The sequence below is a fragment of the Ranitomeya imitator genome, chromosome 1, assembly GCF_032444005.1.
Source record: "Ranitomeya imitator isolate aRanImi1 chromosome 1, aRanImi1.pri, whole genome shotgun sequence".
NCBI lineage: Eukaryota > Metazoa > Chordata > Amphibia > Anura > Dendrobatidae > Ranitomeya > Ranitomeya imitator.
Window position 1 is genome coordinate 739,698,336 of NC_091282.1, and position 18,522 is coordinate 739,716,857.

Here is an 18,522-nt window from a genome sequence, read left to right on the forward strand (position 1 = left end):
GACAGCCTCAATATCTTAATGATTTAGAGATGATCTGCAAAGAGGAGTGGTCCAAAATTTCTCCTGACATGTTTGCAAACCTCATCAGCAACTACAAAAAATGTCCGACTGCTGTGCTTGCCAACCAGGGTTTTTCCACCAAGTAATAAGTACTTATTTTTCACTGCAAAATGTAAATAAATTTATATAATTTATACAATGTGATTTTCTGGGTTTTATTTTTGATATTCTATCTCTCAATGTTAAAATTAACCTACCCTTAAAATTATAGACTGTTCATGTCTTTGTCAGTGGGCAAACTTACAAAATCAGCAAGGGATCAAATACTTATTTCCCTCACTGTATGTACAAGAATGTGTGTACCATATCTCTGGAAAAGAGAGGAGTAGAAAAAAGAGAGAAACAATGTCGGATTCAGGAGAACAGTGACATTTACACCACATAACAAAATTACATATTTATGGCAAGTAAAAGGTTCTCTTTATGTAGTATTTTCCAATCCTAAACAATCCAGTTTTCGTACTTTGAGGAGATATCTCTGTATCTTCTTAGGTGAAATGACAACACTTCCTCTTCACTATATTTCCTGTGCAACAAAGAGAAAACCACGACAAAGAATTCCAAATACAGAAAATAATTAGCAAAACATTATTTTATTAAATTATTTTCTGTATTTGGAATTCTTTGTCGTGGTTTTCTCTTTGTTGCTCAGCTTTTTTGTGACATATTTCCAGTCTATGTCTATTGACATCACGGGATATTATTTTATCCTATAGATTTTGTTGTGTGATGTTGGTTTTCATAAGGTTTGTTATAACTATATTTCCTGTGAAAGTCCAGATGTAGTTTTGTAGGATGCATTAAAGCTGGATTTAAACTGCCTAATTTCCGGGAAGAGTGTTACTAGTAAAGCTTGTATCCCAATAATCGAGCAGTGCGAACAGGCTGATGATCACCCAACGAATGATCAAACTGCTCGTTCGTCGGGTGAAATGATCTGGAGAAAGTGAACAATTTCTTCCGGTTTCTCCCACATTGTTACTTCTGATTATTTGGATTCTCAATGAAAACAAAAAAGATTTTTTTTGCAAAATCATGTTAAAATAAAAAAAAAATTTTTTCGGAGGTCTCAATTTGTATATTTTCTGCAGATTATTAATGGAGTAAAGGAGGAGAAGCTTCTGCACCCATTACCAGCTAAAACAGCCGAGTCTGCTGAGAAGACCCTGGTAGGATATTACGTCTTTTTTTATTTCATTTATATTTTTGTGGTGTACAAACCAAGGTTCACAAATCTCATATAAGGTGTCTTATATGTATCTCAATTGTTTCACAGTTTTCCAAGAAATCAGTATATATTAAAATATATATTTTAGTAAATTAATAGAAAAGAATACCCAATGATTGTACTCTCATGAGCCTGGCACTATGCGTTATGGACTTGTACGCACCCAATGTGCCACTATATAATGCCATGTAAGCTGCCTTATTCTTCCCTAGACATAGTGGTTCATGAGCACTAGCACTAATTTTTTTCCCACATGCTGGTCCATAGATTTTGATCGGTTCTGTAATGTGGATATGATCTTTAGGTGTTTGTACATTTCACAGAGATGTATCCTCTAAACTAGCCGGCCTGTCTCTATTGGTTTATAATACTGTAGATGTGAGCAGTCCATGAAATACTAAAGAGGACCTGTCACCAGGTCAGACGTAACCATTTGTATTATGGTTGTTTCCAGCTGCTCCCCTGAGTATTGTTTTCTTTTTTTTTGTTTTTTTTGTTTATTTTTAAATCTGTCTTACGGTTTCATAGATATGGGGCTTTTTGTTTAGTTCTCATTTTCATGAGCTATGCCAAGGGGGCGTGGCTCACAGGTAATTATGCAGAGTGGCCTTAAGACATGCCCCAGAGGATCCTGTGAGCCTCAACTCTCGCTAAAGATGATAAAAATAAATTGCACTGAATGAAAAAGGCTGATATCTCTGGAACTATATGGTGGATTAAAAAATAATCATGGAAGCAGTGAAAATGAAATAAGATCTTAAACTGGACAGGTCAAGTGACAGGTCTAATTAAATGCATTGTTTTACTCTACTACTCCTCTGTAGGTTGTCAGCACAGGAAGTACCAGTAAAAAACACCCCTTTGAAATCTCAGTGCCACATCAGGAGGCCTCTATACCATCACAACCAAGGTAATAATATTCCACTAGGTATATGCTCATTGAGGGTGACATACTGCTCAGATTGTGCCCATACAATTGTAGATATATCTCACATCTATAAGCAAAGCGTAACCTGGCCACATTGGGTCTCACAGTAATATTAAGTGTTCATGTAATGACTGATTGTGATGACCTTGGAGCAATATTCATTGTGCTACATTATTTCCTTTAGGAGCTCCTCTGGGGATGGGCCGTCTACTCCCATCAAGTCTCGAAGCAAAACTTCTTTGTCCATGATTGAAGATATTACCTGGAGCAAGTGGGTGTATCTCCAGAAGGAGCTGTCCTACCGGATGAAGGCGACGTCTTCCAGACATGCCACTAAAGCGGATGTAAGTCTTCTTGTGTGATGTATTACTATTAGAATAGGAGGCCATCATCTTTTATATTACGGTACCTTCTTTTCAAGAAAAGTACATTTTACACTTTTTAATTATTTAATACACATAGAACAATTTTGGGTAAAGTCTTAAACCGACCATACACATTAGATGGCTGTCGGCTGACAACTATTCTCCAAACTCCCTCATACACACGAATTGCATTTCCTTCTGTTAAAACTACTCAGGACCAAGGAGCGGTTAGTGATGCTTGTAGGGTGTAAATCACCTCCAATAAATAACTTCCTATTTAGAAATTTTAATTAAAAAATAATTAGAATAGGTTTGAGGAGTGTCCAGACTTATCGAATCTCTCTGTGAATGAGCCATCCAATACAGCACCGGTTCTCTTAGATAACCATTGATGCCACACATCGTTCTTACACCCCAAAATTGTCCCTTCTATCCTTTTTTTGAAGATTTCTATCTGTTTTGTATGAATGCCATCAATCTGAAATCCTATCATTAATGTCTTAAAATATTAGGCTGCAAAGGATGTGAAGATTGGCTATATATCAAGAATCCCCGTGAGCTCTGTCAAATCACCACTTATAGAGGAATCCAAGCATTTCCTCAGCCGGCTCAAGGCTTACAATGAAGAAGCCTCATGTTCTCTCACTCCGGTAAGAAGTGTTGAGCAAAATGATTTGCGGGAACCTGGTCCAGTGGCCAAGTCAGTGGTCCATGGCACCTAACCGGAACCCTTCAAACCTACTCCTACCTGCTGGCATCCCCCACTGCCTCTACCGATCAGTAGACCCTGCGGGATGTCATGCATGTGTCGCGCCTCATCGATAATGTCACACTGGCCCTACAAATCAGAAGAGAAGCCAGGGATTTCAGCAGGTAAGCTCTCGTTGGTGGCCATGGATCACTGATCAGTATCCTTCAAATATTTTTGATCATCTCTACTAATAATCCTAAGTATTATATATTGATATTTAGGCCCTACATTAAATGCCTAAAAGTGTTGTCCTATATTCACAATAATCCCCTATCCACAGATCACAAGATCGGAGGTCCCCAGTCTCACGCTTTCTTGGGTGGTGGTCGAGCATGTGCAGATGAAGCAGGGCAAGCATGCTCGACCACCGCTGCAATAAGACCCCACGCTGTTGAGATCAGTCAAAGCTCCAGTGGTGGGACCCCCAGCAATCATCAGCTTGTTACCTTTCCTTTAGTGCAGGCTTATAATTAAGCTCTGTGTTGTATTGTTATCCATATGTGATTCCCAAGTGATACTATTTTTTAGGAGGGTGCGAGGCATCTGCATGGAGCTCTTTTTGTGTGGATGTGTTCAGTGTCCCAGTGGCTGCAGAACATTGAGGAGATGTTAGATCTGGATGTATTGACAAGGGAGGAAGCGGCTGCCGAACTGATCTTCTATGAGGTACGCCGAGTGAAATTATATACACTTTAGTATCGCTATAAAATACACAACCATTTCTTACACAACCATTTCCTACTTGGCATTCTCCTATCATTTTGTGTCTGCAGCTCCAATGCAGAACTACAGCTTTGGCAAAATTTAAGAGACCACTGCAAAATGTCCAGTTTGTCTGATTTTTCTCTTTATAGGTATATTTTTGAGTAAAATGAAAATTGTTCTTTTAGTCTATAAACTACTGACAACATGTCTCCGAATTTCCAAGCAATACATTTTGTATTTTTTTCTGACAAAGAAAAATGGTCAAAATTACCAAAAAAACAACAACAGTGCTTTCAGAGCTCAAATAATTCAAGGAAAACAAATTCATAATCATTTAGAAACAATAATACCAATGTTTTAACTCAAGAAGAGTTCAGAAATCAATATTTTGTGGAATAACCATGATTTTTAGTCACAGCTTTCATGCGTCTTGGCATGCTTTCCACCAGTCTTTCACACTGCTCCTGGTGCAAAAATGTAAGCAGTTCTTCTTTGATGGCTTGTGACTATCCATCATCCTCTTGATTACATTCCAGAGGTTTTCAATGGGGTTCAGGTCTGGAGATTGGGCTGCCCATGACAGGGATTTGATGTGGTGTTCTCTTAATTTTTGCCAGAGCTATATATTTCCATAAGGACTTACTTGATATTAGTTTATGAACTAATATGATTTTTATTTTTCCCAGAAACTTACAGAGGATTTGCATGCACTTTCGGAAGAAATGGGCTACAACACTAGCACACTCTTATCGCCCATCACCCATGAGGGTGCACACACCAGCATTTTGTCCCAATGTTACAGCGACTTGAGGGACTGGCTCATTCAGGTTCACAGTACAGCAAAGATCAGATCCAAATGTATGCAAGGCGAACTGGACAAACACAATGACTATCAGGTAATCGGGCCCTGTGTTTTACACGGATGGTTGATTTTCACACTGTGGGGTGTACAAAGCACTGTGGAGCTTCCCTGGCTGAAGAGGAGGGTGAGTGGGCGACTTCTCGATCACACCGTTCAGCTAATGGATAGGCGTGTGCGGCTAGGAAAATGCACTATAATAATTCTCATTCGCAGTAAATTAAATATAACGACACATAACACGTTACCCTAATTTTTCCTTTTCGCTATGACAAAACTGAAATTGTGGCCCCAATGACCCATTTATATCAGACTTCTGATTATTTTGGCTTCTATCCTTTTCTTTCTCCCCCCTCAATGTTCTTTTCTATCAGCCCGCTTCACTGTATAGAAATGGCGCCACGCTTGTCTATGAGCTCTGAGTGGGGCCAAACTGCAATACCAGACACAGCCTCAGCACTGACGTTGCGCTGTTGATAGAAGAAAATCAGGCTCTTTTTCTCTTCCTGAGCATGCACTTTACATCTCCAAATTTTTAATTATTATTATTTTTATTAATTATGTTACTAGTAATTAATTTATTTATATAGGTAATTTAATATTTGTAAGCTTGTCCCTTCCGTCTCTATATGTCTAGCTCAGGCATCCATGTCTGTTCATAGACTTCACATGATTCATCTTTTTTGCACCTGTATTTTCAGCGTTTGATTATAATGTTTTATACTAAAGTTTTATTTTGCTTCCTGCTACCTGAGCATGAAGAAACAAGTCTGTGTAATATCGAGAGGGAGTATAATGTATTGTGATAAGAAATTATTGGGTCACTCAATGAGGACCCTTTAGCTGTCTTGATAATGTAGTGATAGTTGACAACCTTTTTGTGTAGGCTTAAGCCCTTTCCCTCCTGTAGTGTAAACCCCATCTCCCAGGAATACCCCTCTGCTCACCTGGGGTCACATAATCCATGTCCCCTTTTTGCCCCGAAGTCCCCCTTGGCAACTAGGGTTGTCATAAGTCCTCCTACTTTTCATGAAATAATTGCAATTCTGTAGCCTGTTGTCTTAGATCTTGCTGTTGTGCTGTTCCTCTGTTATTCTTCCCTTTCACTTTTGGGTTTTCTCCACTTTAAGGAGGACTTTTCATTTGATGTTTTCATTTAAACTGAGTTGCTCATCCAATTGCCACTGCTCAGCTGATTCTGGAACACTTTTTATTTTTCTTTTGTGCCCCTCCATTCCAAAGTTATGCCCCCTGGAAAAAATGGTGCAAATTTTCCCTTTAACTAACTGGGAGTGTACCACAGAACGTCTCTGTGGGCGTTTGCTTTTTCTTTTCCGACACTGACCAATCAAAGCGCGGCCGCACCCACAGAGGCATTCAGTGGTACACGCCCAGGTGCTGATGGGAAAATTGTCATCATTATTACTGGAGGCATAACTTTGGAATGGAGGGGCACAGAAGAAAATGAAAAACTATTCCAGAATCATCGGAGAAGCACCAATTAGATGAGGTACTCCGTTTACATGAAAAGAAAAAAAATATTAACACAGTCCAACATGTGAAGTGAGGCTGCTTAAGGACATACCATATGTTCCAAAGTTATGATATCGCCTAGTTGTCAGTTTAGTTATACATTTCGATTTCCAGGAAAAATGGCTGAGGAACAGCACAATGCAGAGTTGTAACAAAATATGTTTCATAATCGCTATTTCTGAAGTTAATTCACTATAAGGTGGATGTGTTCAGAGATAATTAACATACAGTAGATAATTATAAGCAGCAGCTATGATCAGAAAAAGTAGTATCCTTTCCACCTAAAAAAGCACCACACCAGTATAATGGTTATTTCTATCCAGTAGGTAATCCAGCTCAGGCAGTCTGTTAAAAGATTTCAAATTTTATTAGGCAAATTCTTTAGATGAAGTAATCCGTTCAGCATAAAAGTGACAAGCCCCCAATGTGGGAGGAGTTCTAGGGTCAGACGCATTTCGAACCTAGCGGTTCTTAATCCTTTCAGCATAAAAATCATAAGCCCCCAATGTGGGAAGAGTTCTATGGGCAGATGCATTTTGAACCAAGCGGTTCTTAATCCTTGCAAGGATTAAGAACCGCTAGGTACGAAACGCATCTGCCCATAGAACTCTTCCCACATTGGGGGCTTGTGACTTTTATGCTGAATAGTAGAAAAGAAAAATGGAATAGGTCACACATAGGGGATCACCTAAGACAGGACACCAGCTTTAAAATACTTAGTTGGAAACTTGGGCTGAAAGGTGGCAGATGAGGTTTAACAATGATAAATGTAAGGTTATACACATGGGAAGAAGGAATCAATGTCACCATTACACACTGAATGGGAAACCACTGGGTAAATCTGACAGGGAGAAGGACTTGGGGATCCTAGTTAATGATAAACTTACCTGGAGCAGCCAGTGCCAGGCAGCAGCTGCCAAGGCAAACAGGATCATGGGGTGCATTAAAAGAGGTCTGGATACACATGATGAGAGCATTATACTGCCTCTGTACAAATCCCTAGTTAGACCGCACATGGAGTACTGTGTCCAGTTTTGGGCACCGGTGCTCAGGAAGGATATAATGGAACTAGAGAGAGTACAAAGGAGGGCAACAAAATTAATAAAGGGGATGGGAGAACTACAATACCCAGATAGATTAGCGAAATTAGGATTATTTAGTCTAGAAAAAAGACGACTGAGGGGCGATCTAATAACCATGTATAAGTATATAAGGGGGCAATACAAATATCTCGCTGAGGATCTGTTTATACCAAGGAAGGTGACGGGCACAAGGGGGCATTCTTTGCGTCTGGAGGAGAGAAGGTTTTTCCACCAACATAGAAGAGGATTCTTTACTGTTAGGGCAGTGAGAATCTGGAATTGCTTGCCTGAGGAGGTGGTGATGGCGAACTCAGTCGAGGGGTTCAAGAGAGGCCTGGATGTCTTCCTGGAGCAGAACAATATTGTATCATACAATTAGGTTCTGTAGAAGGACGTAGATCTGGGGATTTATTATGATGGAATATAGGCTGAACTGGATGGACAAATGTCTTTTTTCGGCCTTACTAACTATGTTACTATGTTACTATGTTAATTTTATTAGACAGAGAAAAACCATACACAAAACATTAAAACCATTAAAAATAGTCACACATGTGACATACCGTAACTTCACCTATCTGAAGGCTCATAATAGAGCCAACCACCTATAGCAAAACTCTGATAATATATAATTAGTAGAAATAAAGGCTTAGTGTCTATATGAAAAGCATTTCAAAAACGCATACAACCCATGCTTTTCTATAAGTGCCACCTGGACAAACCAATTTCTGTTAGTTATATACACACTTATATAATGCTCAATATCTTAAGGCTAATAGATGAAAACAGCATACTTTGGTGGCAATAGACGCAGCCTACCTGTACAAAGTTTGTAAAAAAAAAAGCCTAGCAACATAAGCGGTACTACCTGATTAAATGATCTGAGTTCAGAGGTTACATAGATAGAAGACCAGCCAGATGGCAAATCACAGATGAGCACATAAGGGTTAAAGAAAGAGGCTGTAAACACCTTCAATGACCAAGAACACGGAGCGGTGCTATTACTGAGACAAGATACCCATGCGGTGTTGAGCCAGGCAGTGCAGAGACCCGACGCGTGTCGCCACTCTAAGTGGCTTCGTCAGGTGAAGTTATGTCACTTTTTTTTTAGTGGTTTTAATGTTTTGTGTATGTTTTTTCTGTGTCTAATAAAATTAAGTATTTTAACGCTGGTGTCCTGTCTTAGGCTACTTTCACACATCGGGTTTTTTGCATCAAGCACAATCTGGCGAATGTTGGAAAAAAATGGATCACCGCGTAGCTTGTGAAAAACTGATGCGACGGATCCGTTTTTTCGATGGATCCGACTAGCATATCCAGATAATTGGATAAAAAAATTTTTGGAGCATGCTCAGTTTAAAACACCGGTATCCATCATTTTCTGGATGCGGCACCTTCTGGCTCCCATAGGCTTCCATTCTAGCAAACAGCCGGAAGCGCGGGTTTTTCGCCGGAGACAAAAAACCGTTGCTAAGGACGTTTTTTCCAGAAACCGGAAACAGATTTGCCGGATCCAGCGAAAACCGGACGAAACGCAAGGTAATCCAGTGCAATCCGGCACTAATACAAGTCTATGGGGAAAAAAAGGATCTGGGGGCAACATTCGCCGGATCCGGTTTTTTGAAGTTTAGCCGGATTGAGCCTGACGGCGAAAACCTGATGTGTGAAAGTAGCCTTAGGTGATCCCCTGTGTGTGACCGATTCCTTTTTTCTTTTCTATTAGTGTCAAGTACAATATAGGTCTGTGTTGGATCCCTGTAGAATATATCTGTGGTGCCCCCTCATCCTATTATGTTTTATGCTGAATGGATTACTTATTTTAAAGAATTTTCCTAATAAAGTTTGAAAGCTTTTAACAGACTGCCTGAGCTGGATTACCTATTGAATTGATTGCTTTTCCTGCTGCACTGCAGTTTCCGTGCTCGGAGTCCTGGATTCTTGGACGGGTGAGCTGACTTCCTTGCTTGTTCCAATGGTTGTCTCTGGTATTGCATTTCCACTAAATAGAAGTGAATGAGGCTAAGGACACGGCCATGTTTTTCTAATCCCGTAAAATCCGTTCAAGCCTAACGTAGATATGAAACCTTCCAGAATACTACATGTTACATCATTTCTCAAAGTGGCAGGACATTTTGAGCCCATATAAAAGAACCACATTAAGTTTCAATGTTTTCTTTTCTTCTTGAATATTCCATTCTAGAATGACATTCGCCAGTTATATGATGTCATAGTGAAGAAGAAAACTGATCTCATACAGCGACTGGGTACCAGAGGAGTTAGTGAAGCGGCCGGCCTGATTCAGGTGCTTCTTATTTATCAAATGTAACCTAGTAAGGAATATCTTCATGTAAAGAGGAAAAATAAACACTGCACTCCCCAGTCTTTAATGCTTCTTTTATTAATCTGAATGGGAATTACAAGATCAGGCTCCTTCTAGTGCAACATGATGGCTGTTTCGCTGGTTAAGCTTCATCCGGTGCCTCATTCATAGGAAGGAGTCACTGCAGTGAAAAAGTGGGTGGGAGAAACTAAAGTTACCAACAAGACTCGGAAAAAGATGAATGAGTGAAATGGTGAGGCTAGAGAACTTCTTACACGACCAACACATGTGATCATTCCTGATCACATTGCTTTTATGCTGCCTAAAGAGAATAGTTAATAGCAGATAATAGCAAATGATATATGTGCAACGAACAATTTGCGCACAGTCCCTATATGGGAAGTGAAAGATCATGTTAACACTCATTCATTCCCATACACTTTGGATTTTCTTGTCTTAAAGAGCCTTTAAATGAGCACCGATCGACTTGTATGGATAGAAATTGACCTGAAAAAGGGCTCTTAAGGCTCCCAACATCAGCCAAAAACACGGGTCTTGACTGACAGTCTAATGTGTATGGGGCTTCCAACTCTACCATGGCAGATGATGTTGGGGGAGATAAGGATCCAACATGTCCAATTTCGGACTGTCCATCCTATTGTTCTCCATGAGATAAGCCGCCACCAGAGGAATCTGGTAGCAGCTCTCTTTGTGGAGAATGCAGGATCACTAGGCTGAGCAAACGCTTTTGTGTATGGAGAAGTTGGGCGAGACAGCTGCCGGCTGAACGATTAGATAACCATTGGTTTTACGATGGTTTGCCCAAAGTGTATGGGCTCCCGTATTCATTCATCTACTATTCTGTGTTTGTTGGGGAGCCCAGAGGTCAGAAGCCAGTCTCGGGGACCAGAGGATTTTCCATTGTAGCCCAGGATCTTTCCTATTAGATATGTCTATAGAACTTTAATAAATGACAATATACAGAAATCATTGTTGATACCTTTGCATTCTCACAGGAAGCAGCTGCATATGAGAATGAACTTCTGAGCTTTGAAAGTCAAGTTTTATGCCTTAATGAGAGAGGTGAGAAACTCTCCATCCCAACGTGCTCTAACCAGGATGTTCACAAGCTGCAGGTGAGAACACAAGACAATGGGCTGTGGCAGATTTCCTAGGCACACAGGCACCAACAATACTGAAATATGGTTATGCACAATCACAATATTTAATAGTAGAATGGAAAATTTAGCAAAATCACTCAACCTCACACAGTACATAAGGTTTTACTTCCACATGTTAGCAAATTAGCCAAGAATAATGCACACAGTACACCGATTTATTGGTTGCTTTGACGCTGCAGTTTTCTGAAACTTTGTCATTTTTGTAAACATATTTTATTGTATAAAGGCTATTAAATGCCAAATTGAGCATTAAGTATTATTTAAATAATTCCAGCTATGCATTGCTGTATACTCTGTGTAACTCCTTCACCTAGCTATTTATTCTGCTGCTTCTGACCTAAATCAAACAACACGCTGCTCTTGGCTGTTTTTACTTTCTCTGTTCTCCTGCTCTCTTCTTTTTAGGTTAGATATCAGCAGGGAGGGGGAGAAGATTAAATAATACAGAAAGCAGTATGGAGAGGGGGGAAAGCATCTATGGGACCATAGATAACAGTAATGGGTGCCAGGGTTGCAGTAGCACCCAGAGTCTGGAGCCTAGATGGACCCATATGAGAAGATCAATCATATTAAAACACTGTAATGATTGGGGGCCTGTTGGAGATTTTGCATTAGGGCCCACAAACTTCAGTTTGTGTCACTGCAAGCGATACAAGCTGAACTGTATGCAAGAATAGATAGGGACGGTTTTAGACAAAGTGGGACCCTGGGCAAAAGTTGGGCTCCAAATGCTAACATATTGCACCATCACACAGAAACATTTTGGTTGTATTTGCATGCCTTGAGTTCAGGCCGTTAAACTGGCGTGATCGACAATATTGAAGTCATTTGACGCTTGTTCCCAAGTTTCTTTACACTGGCTGTGGAAGAATGATGGGTACAGATAGTCCTCGATACAGTATAATGCAGGTCCCATATAGTACATATAGTATAATGAACTCCCTATGGGTCTTGATAGAGTATAATGCATCCCCCCTCGTAGAGTATACTGCAGCCCCCCACAGAGTATACTGCAGCCCCCTCAGAGTATACTGCAGCATCCCTCAGACTATCATGCAGCCCCCCTCAGAGAATACTGCAGCCCCCTCAAAGTATACTGCAGTCCCCTCAGAGTATACTGCAGCCCCTCTCAGAGTATAATGCAGCCTCCCCAGAGTATAATGCAGCCACACACACACAAAGTATAATGCAGCCCCCCACACACAGTATAGTGCAGTCCCCCACACACAACAGTGCAGCCCCCACCACACACAGTATAATGCAGCTTCCCCACTCACAGTATAATGCAGCCCCCCACCCCCCCACACACACACACAGTACAGTGCAGCCCCCAGACTCACAGAATAATGCAGCCCCCGACACACAATATAATGCAGACTCCCCCATACACAATATAATGCATCACCACACACACACACACACACACACAGTATAGGGCAGCTATACACACAGACATACACACACACACACACACACACACACATATATATATATATATATATATATATATATATATATACACACACACACACAGTATAATGTATACACATATATACACACACAATACTTGCCTCTTCCCGTTCCCCAGGCTGCTCCAGGCTCTGCTCCGGTCTCATCGGCTCTACTACTGGCACAGTGTGGCACACAATGAAGTGACGTCATTGCGCGCCTGCTGAGTCACAGGCAGAGTAGGAGTGATGGGAGAGGGAGCATCAGCTGTCACCCTCTTCTCCATCCCTGCTTTCAACTGTATCGGCACACCCACGGCTTACCTGCGGAGACGGACATGCAGTGTTTTTTCCCAGACCTCAGCATATCTATTCATCTTGCGGATTTCACTCGTACAAAATTTCACTCATGAATTTCACACTTATGTGCAGACTTTCCGTAATTGGCAGCGCTTTGAACTCAGCAAATGTCCGCAGCATCCAAAGCGCTGCCGGCTATTGAACACAGGTGAATTTGCATGTGTTCATTGAATTGTGCAGAATCTCCACGTCCAATACATTGTGCGGGTTAAATTTATTTTGCGGGGATTCGCGTCTCCGCAAGATGAATGGACATACTGCGGTCTGGAAAAATAGGACGCGTCGTATGTTCGTCTCCGCAGGTGATCCCCGGTGTCTCTGGACACATAATGGACATGGGTTTCTTAAAATCCCATCCACTATCTTGGAACATCTGGATGCTGCAGGTTGGACACTGTGCAAGTCTGCAGTGTCCAACCCACAGCGTTTATTGACCTTGTGCACCTACCCTTACAGACCCCATAGCGGCTGCATGGTGTACTGCTATTAGCTGGGGGCCCCTTGAGGAGCGGGGCCCTAGGCAGCTGCCTTGTCTGCCTCCCCCTAACACCGGCCCTGGATAGGGAAGAAAGCATTCAGTAGGTCTACAGAATGGGAGAAGAGAATCACACAGGCTGTGTATGTTGAGATAAAGAGCATCCAAAGGAGAGTCTCCAGGGAATGGAAAGGGGCCCGCACACTCCTCAACATCAGTGTTTCATGTGTTGCTACTTATTATAGCGGTGTATCATTTACAGCTTTTGCACAGGTTCTGTTTCTATGTAATAAAGATTATACATTATTTTAGGATGTCTTGGATGACACCTGGCATATTCTTCGGGCAAACCAGGATAAATGTAGCAGTGCGGTTATTAATCAGTCACAAGTGGACGCGCTACTGTGTGCATTATCGGAGCTGCTGTCTTTGGGAAAAGAAAAGATTGCAAAAAGTCAAGAATACCGCTGCCGAAGTATAGAAAGCCTAAAAGCCCATGTAGAGCATCACAGGGTACGTATGTTGAAGTGCTCAATGTGGGCTAAAAGCGTCTCTAAAAATACGTAATTTAATACAAGGTATTTTGCCTAGTCGCTTAATAAAGCCTTGTCATTTCCCTGCTCTCCGCCTGTGATGCCATTAAATAAAAGCAAATATCTGAGTGATATCTGTGCAGTGCTAGCGATTTGCCTCTACAATTACATCCTTTTAGCTGCTTATGATTTGCAAACATGAAAAAGTTTTTTTTTTTACATTTTAGAGGCTCTTTAGCAACTTTCTTTAGTTTGCAGCCTTTTCTTCGTAAGAACACTTGGACTTTTCTTCTCCTCAAAGGCGGAATGATTTTTAAAACCTTGCTGTGTAAATACTTGTTATTGCGCCCCCTACATTTTTTTTTTACTCCCTCTGAGGATTCACCTAAGGTTCTGGTGAGAAAAAGACACGACATCCAGATGATATGAATGACCTACTGCGCATGTGTGACCACCGGAACTGGACTCATTAGCTGGACGTTCTGAGAAGGAATCAAAAGAACACCAGGGGCGCCATGACAAGTACATAGCCGCAATATTTACACGCAAGATTTTATTAAAAGATTCAAATTGTAAAACTTGTTACATAATGATCTGTAATAAGAAATGAGTGTTTGTAGGACAAACCCTTAAATATAAATTTGCAGGGCATATAAAGTGAGAGCATGGATGCAACCAGGCGATGACGCTGTGCTATGGATCCGTCTATCTGGAGCTGTGATGGCACACTTCTAAATTGTTATTACTATTTCCACCTTGTACATTTTATGATGCACTCAAAAAATGCACAATCCTATAAAAAATTACTATGACTATCACAGTCTCCAAGTATTTTATTATGTTTTTTTAATTCTAGTGATTCTAGTGAAATCTAAATTCAGAATATATTTGAGGTTGTTTCAGAATTTTTTTCTGATCTTGGATGAGCGTGCATATGACTCCATGTTGACTCCAGCATGCCCAACCTTTCTTTACCATAACATCTTCCATTGGAACATGGTGTAAGCACCGTCTGTCAACTTTCAGCCGGGTGAGTCTTACATCTAGAAGATGTCCTTCCACCATAAATCCAAAGTTGTTTCCACTTTTTAACCCCCAGGTTTAAAAGAAACTTCCCCTTAATCTGTTATATCCACGATATTAAGTAATAAATGAGATAGGTGAAAACTTTGTGATTGCTGGGTGTCTGACCACTAATACCCCAAAAGATCTGGAAAACAGGGTTCTGGATCCAGGAGATGTGCTCCTCACTGCCCAGTCTTAATTGGAGTGGAAGGGGCATGCTCTGCTCCCTACTCCATTGATAGTGTATGGGACTGATGAAAATAGGTGAGCTCTGTAGTCCGTTTTCTCCAACATCCCATAGACTATGAATGAGACAGAGGTTGAGTATGCCCATCTCCGCTTCATGCAACCCTTCAGCATCACAATGAGTGAGACACTTCCGATAGTGACTATTTATTAATTAGTTAATCATCTTAGACAGTTTTACCAGTTTACTGTCCTCATTCACCGCTCCTGATCTCTCTTCTAATCTCTCAAACTTCTCAAGTCCCTGTTCCTTGGATTACGGTTATTTTCACTGATCGGTGTGGCCAGATTTATACATAGCCACAGCTTAGTCGCTATTTTTACTGTTCCTTTAATTGATTGTGTAATAATGGTGACATCAGTACAGAACTGCTGAAAATACCCACATCAGGAATGACAGAACCCGTGTGTCACAGCGCAGGATCTGCCTTCTATGGCCTTTTTGTGCATCATTATTCCGTTCTTTAGATGTTGCATCCTTGCTGGGAATTCCAGGAAAACCTCTGTAAAATGGATCAGTTATTAGACTATTCTGCCCGGCATAAGAAGGGACAGATGTGCTCTCCTATTGCCATATATTTAGCGCTGTGTGGCTCTCAGACTCCTAGGTTGTGAGTCCTTCATATTTGGTATTCCCCTTCTCTTCTCTGCTCTTTAGGGCTGTTCATGTTTTTTACTTTCATCCCACAACTGAGAATTGTTTTATTTTTGCAACGATGCAGACATATGCGTTTTTTGCAGGACATGTTGTGATTTCTGCTAATAGTATTGTGGGGTACATGATAGTATATACTATCTATCTGGTTACAGGTTGTCACCATAAGAATGCCAGTGCTCGCAACCATATTGTTAGGACTTTGGTATTAGCTGGGTTTCCCTGCACAGTGCAGTGATTCGACCTGATTGCAGTGCTGAACAGGTTAATATTCCCCACTGATCCCCCAGAATGCCCTGTGTTAATAGAGTGGTAGTGAGCGTGTACGACCACCAAGAGAAGTGGTCGTACATGCTCCCTACCAATATTTAACCCATCAGACTTTTCATGATCTTGTGGGTCGCAGAGGTCAGACTTTACCTTTTTATTGGACAAGGTGCAGGTAGCAGTTACTTCACTGTGTCCTTAAAGTGGTTGTCTCATGCACAGAACAGATGATAAATTTATGACCTCATTGGTTCCATTGCTGGGACCTCCACCAATCACAAGAATGGGGCTCCTTAAGTCTGGAACAGTAATGGGCATGTGCAACCATTGATTCTTCCACTGTCTATAGTAGAGGTTGTCGCACATGCTCACTACCGATCCTGTGGATAGAGTTAATTACTTTATTTCAGGCATGTTAGGTGCCAACCCCATTATGTATTTTCATTGGAGTTATGTTGGAAGCGATTTTGCTGTGGAAGCCGCATATTGGATGAGCCTTTGGAAGACCTATTTCTCAAGGGACTTATAATTCTTATCTCTGTCTTAAAACAGAAGTTCTTCAATCACTTGGAAAGTCAAGTTGTATTACTACATACCTTCTCATCACAGAAAACAAATCCCGACCATAACAAGGAGCTTATAGAGATAGTAGCTCAAGACGCGGCAATCCTGAGACATCAATCAGATGACCACTGTATTAATATGATGGTTATAATGAAGGTAATATTACTCACCTTCTAATGTTCATGGTAATCAAGAACCTACGTTTCCTCTGTTATCATCTCTAGATCACACCCAGTTTGTAAATAATTGTGATCGGGAGCTCCACCCTGTTGACCTTCTAACTTATGCGTTTACTTTGTTCTTCACTCCAACAGAACTGGAAAGACTTTGACTCAAGATATAATTGTCTCAGTAAGAAATATGAAGCCCTGGAAACCATGATCCCTACAAGCAGTTTGGTGGAGGAGTCTGTAGAAAGGGTCACAGAACGCCTAAAACAGTACCAGGTAAATTTCAGCCATCTGACAGCTGGTAGATGTTCATGTAGATCTAAAGAGTGCAAAAACATAATGGCTTTCAGTGGACAATCAGTTCTAAACATGGCGGATATCTTTTCAGATGAAAGTAAGATTTACCGAGTTCTAAAACTTGAAGACACAAAAGAGCACAGTGAGATCAAAAATACTCTGTTGTAAAAAAAATCACAGTAATAAGCAAGTGCTAGTGAAAAGATGGAAAAAAACCAGGGTATTTAGTTGATACGTTTTTTTGCAAAAAAATTTATACTAAGCTGCTCGACCGATCGTCAAGGTATACCCATATAGAGCAGTCCTATCTAATGTATATAATCCATATCTGATGTATTTAAAAACCTGTTCATCTGTATAGTACCTGTATAAGCAGGTTTCGAGTTCTAAAACTGCGGGATTCTCATTGTATTTATGTAATGTCACTTAAAGTACTTTATCAAACTCTAATTAGCAAAACTGAGGCCTCCTGTAAAGAGATCATTCTCCTTCAGCAAACCTTTGCTCATATATGTTGAGAGCTATTGAGATAAATATTGCCACAGTGTATGAAATGTCTTTGAAAGACTTGGTCTAAGTGGGACAGACAACACCTTTCAGTTTTTTCTAGGGCATGTAGAAATCCAATAAGTGGGTCCTCCAATCAGGACCTCATCTTTCATGTTACTCTAGGGCAGAGGTCCCCAACTCCAGTCCTCAAGGCCCACCAACAGGTCATGTTTTCAGGATTTCCTTTGCATTGCACAGGTGATGCAATTATTACTTGGGCAAAACTAAGGAAATCCTGAAAACATGACATGTTGGTGGGCCATGAGGACTGGAGTTGGGGACCTCTGCTCTAGGGCATGTAGACTCCCAATAAGTTGGTCCTCCATTCAGGACTACACTTTTCATGTTACTCTAGGGCATGTATGTATCTAATAAGTGGGTCCTTCATTCAGGACTACACCTTTCTTGTCACCTTAGGGCATAAAGGCATCCAATAAATGGGTCATCCACTCAGGACCCCATCTTTCATGTTACCGTAGGGCATGAAGGCATCCAACAAATGGGTCCTCCAATCAGGAACCCATCTTTCATGTTTCCCAAGGGCATGTAGGCATCTAATAAGTGGGTCCTTCATTCAGGACTACACCTTTCCTTTTTTTACTAGTTGCATATAGATTTCCAATAAGTGGGTTCTCCATTTTGTAACATGCCTTTCATTTTTCTCTATTAGAGCAGATAGATATCCAATAAGTGGTTCTTCATTCAGGACCTCGCCTTTCATGTTTGTTGTGAATTCTGCTTTTGGGCTCCCTCCGGTGGTTGTAGAGGGTAATGCAGTTGTGCCTGGACTGCAAGATTGGACAGGTGTATCTGCTAATTGCAAAGCTGACTGGGGTATATAGCTTTGCAGGACTCTTTAGTCCCTGCCAGTTGTCCATTGT

The 18,522-nt window shown here is 41.0% G+C and overlaps 1 protein-coding gene across 4 annotated transcripts in view; it reads left to right on the forward strand.

Annotated features, from left to right (window-relative positions):
* The window catches only part of SYNE2 (spectrin repeat containing nuclear envelope protein 2), a 395,759-nt gene that overhangs the window by 284,428 nt on the left and 92,809 nt on the right, over positions 1–18,522 (forward strand). For all 4 annotated transcript variants that reach the window (XM_069733882.1, XM_069733900.1, XM_069733891.1 and 1 more), the window contains 11 exons: positions 1,152–1,229; positions 2,113–2,198; positions 2,401–2,560; positions 3,094–3,231; positions 3,861–3,998; positions 4,724–4,933; positions 9,712–9,813; positions 10,848–10,967; positions 13,608–13,808; positions 16,614–16,781; positions 16,940–17,071. In XM_069733882.1, coding sequence (XP_069589983.1) covers positions 1,152–1,229; positions 2,113–2,198; positions 2,401–2,560; positions 3,094–3,231; positions 3,861–3,998; positions 4,724–4,933; positions 9,712–9,813; positions 10,848–10,967; positions 13,608–13,808; positions 16,614–16,781; positions 16,940–17,071 — 1,533 coding nt within the window. The remainder of the gene's footprint in view (positions 1–1,151; positions 1,230–2,112; positions 2,199–2,400; positions 2,561–3,093; positions 3,232–3,860; positions 3,999–4,723; positions 4,934–9,711; positions 9,814–10,847; positions 10,968–13,607; positions 13,809–16,613; positions 16,782–16,939; positions 17,072–18,522) is intronic.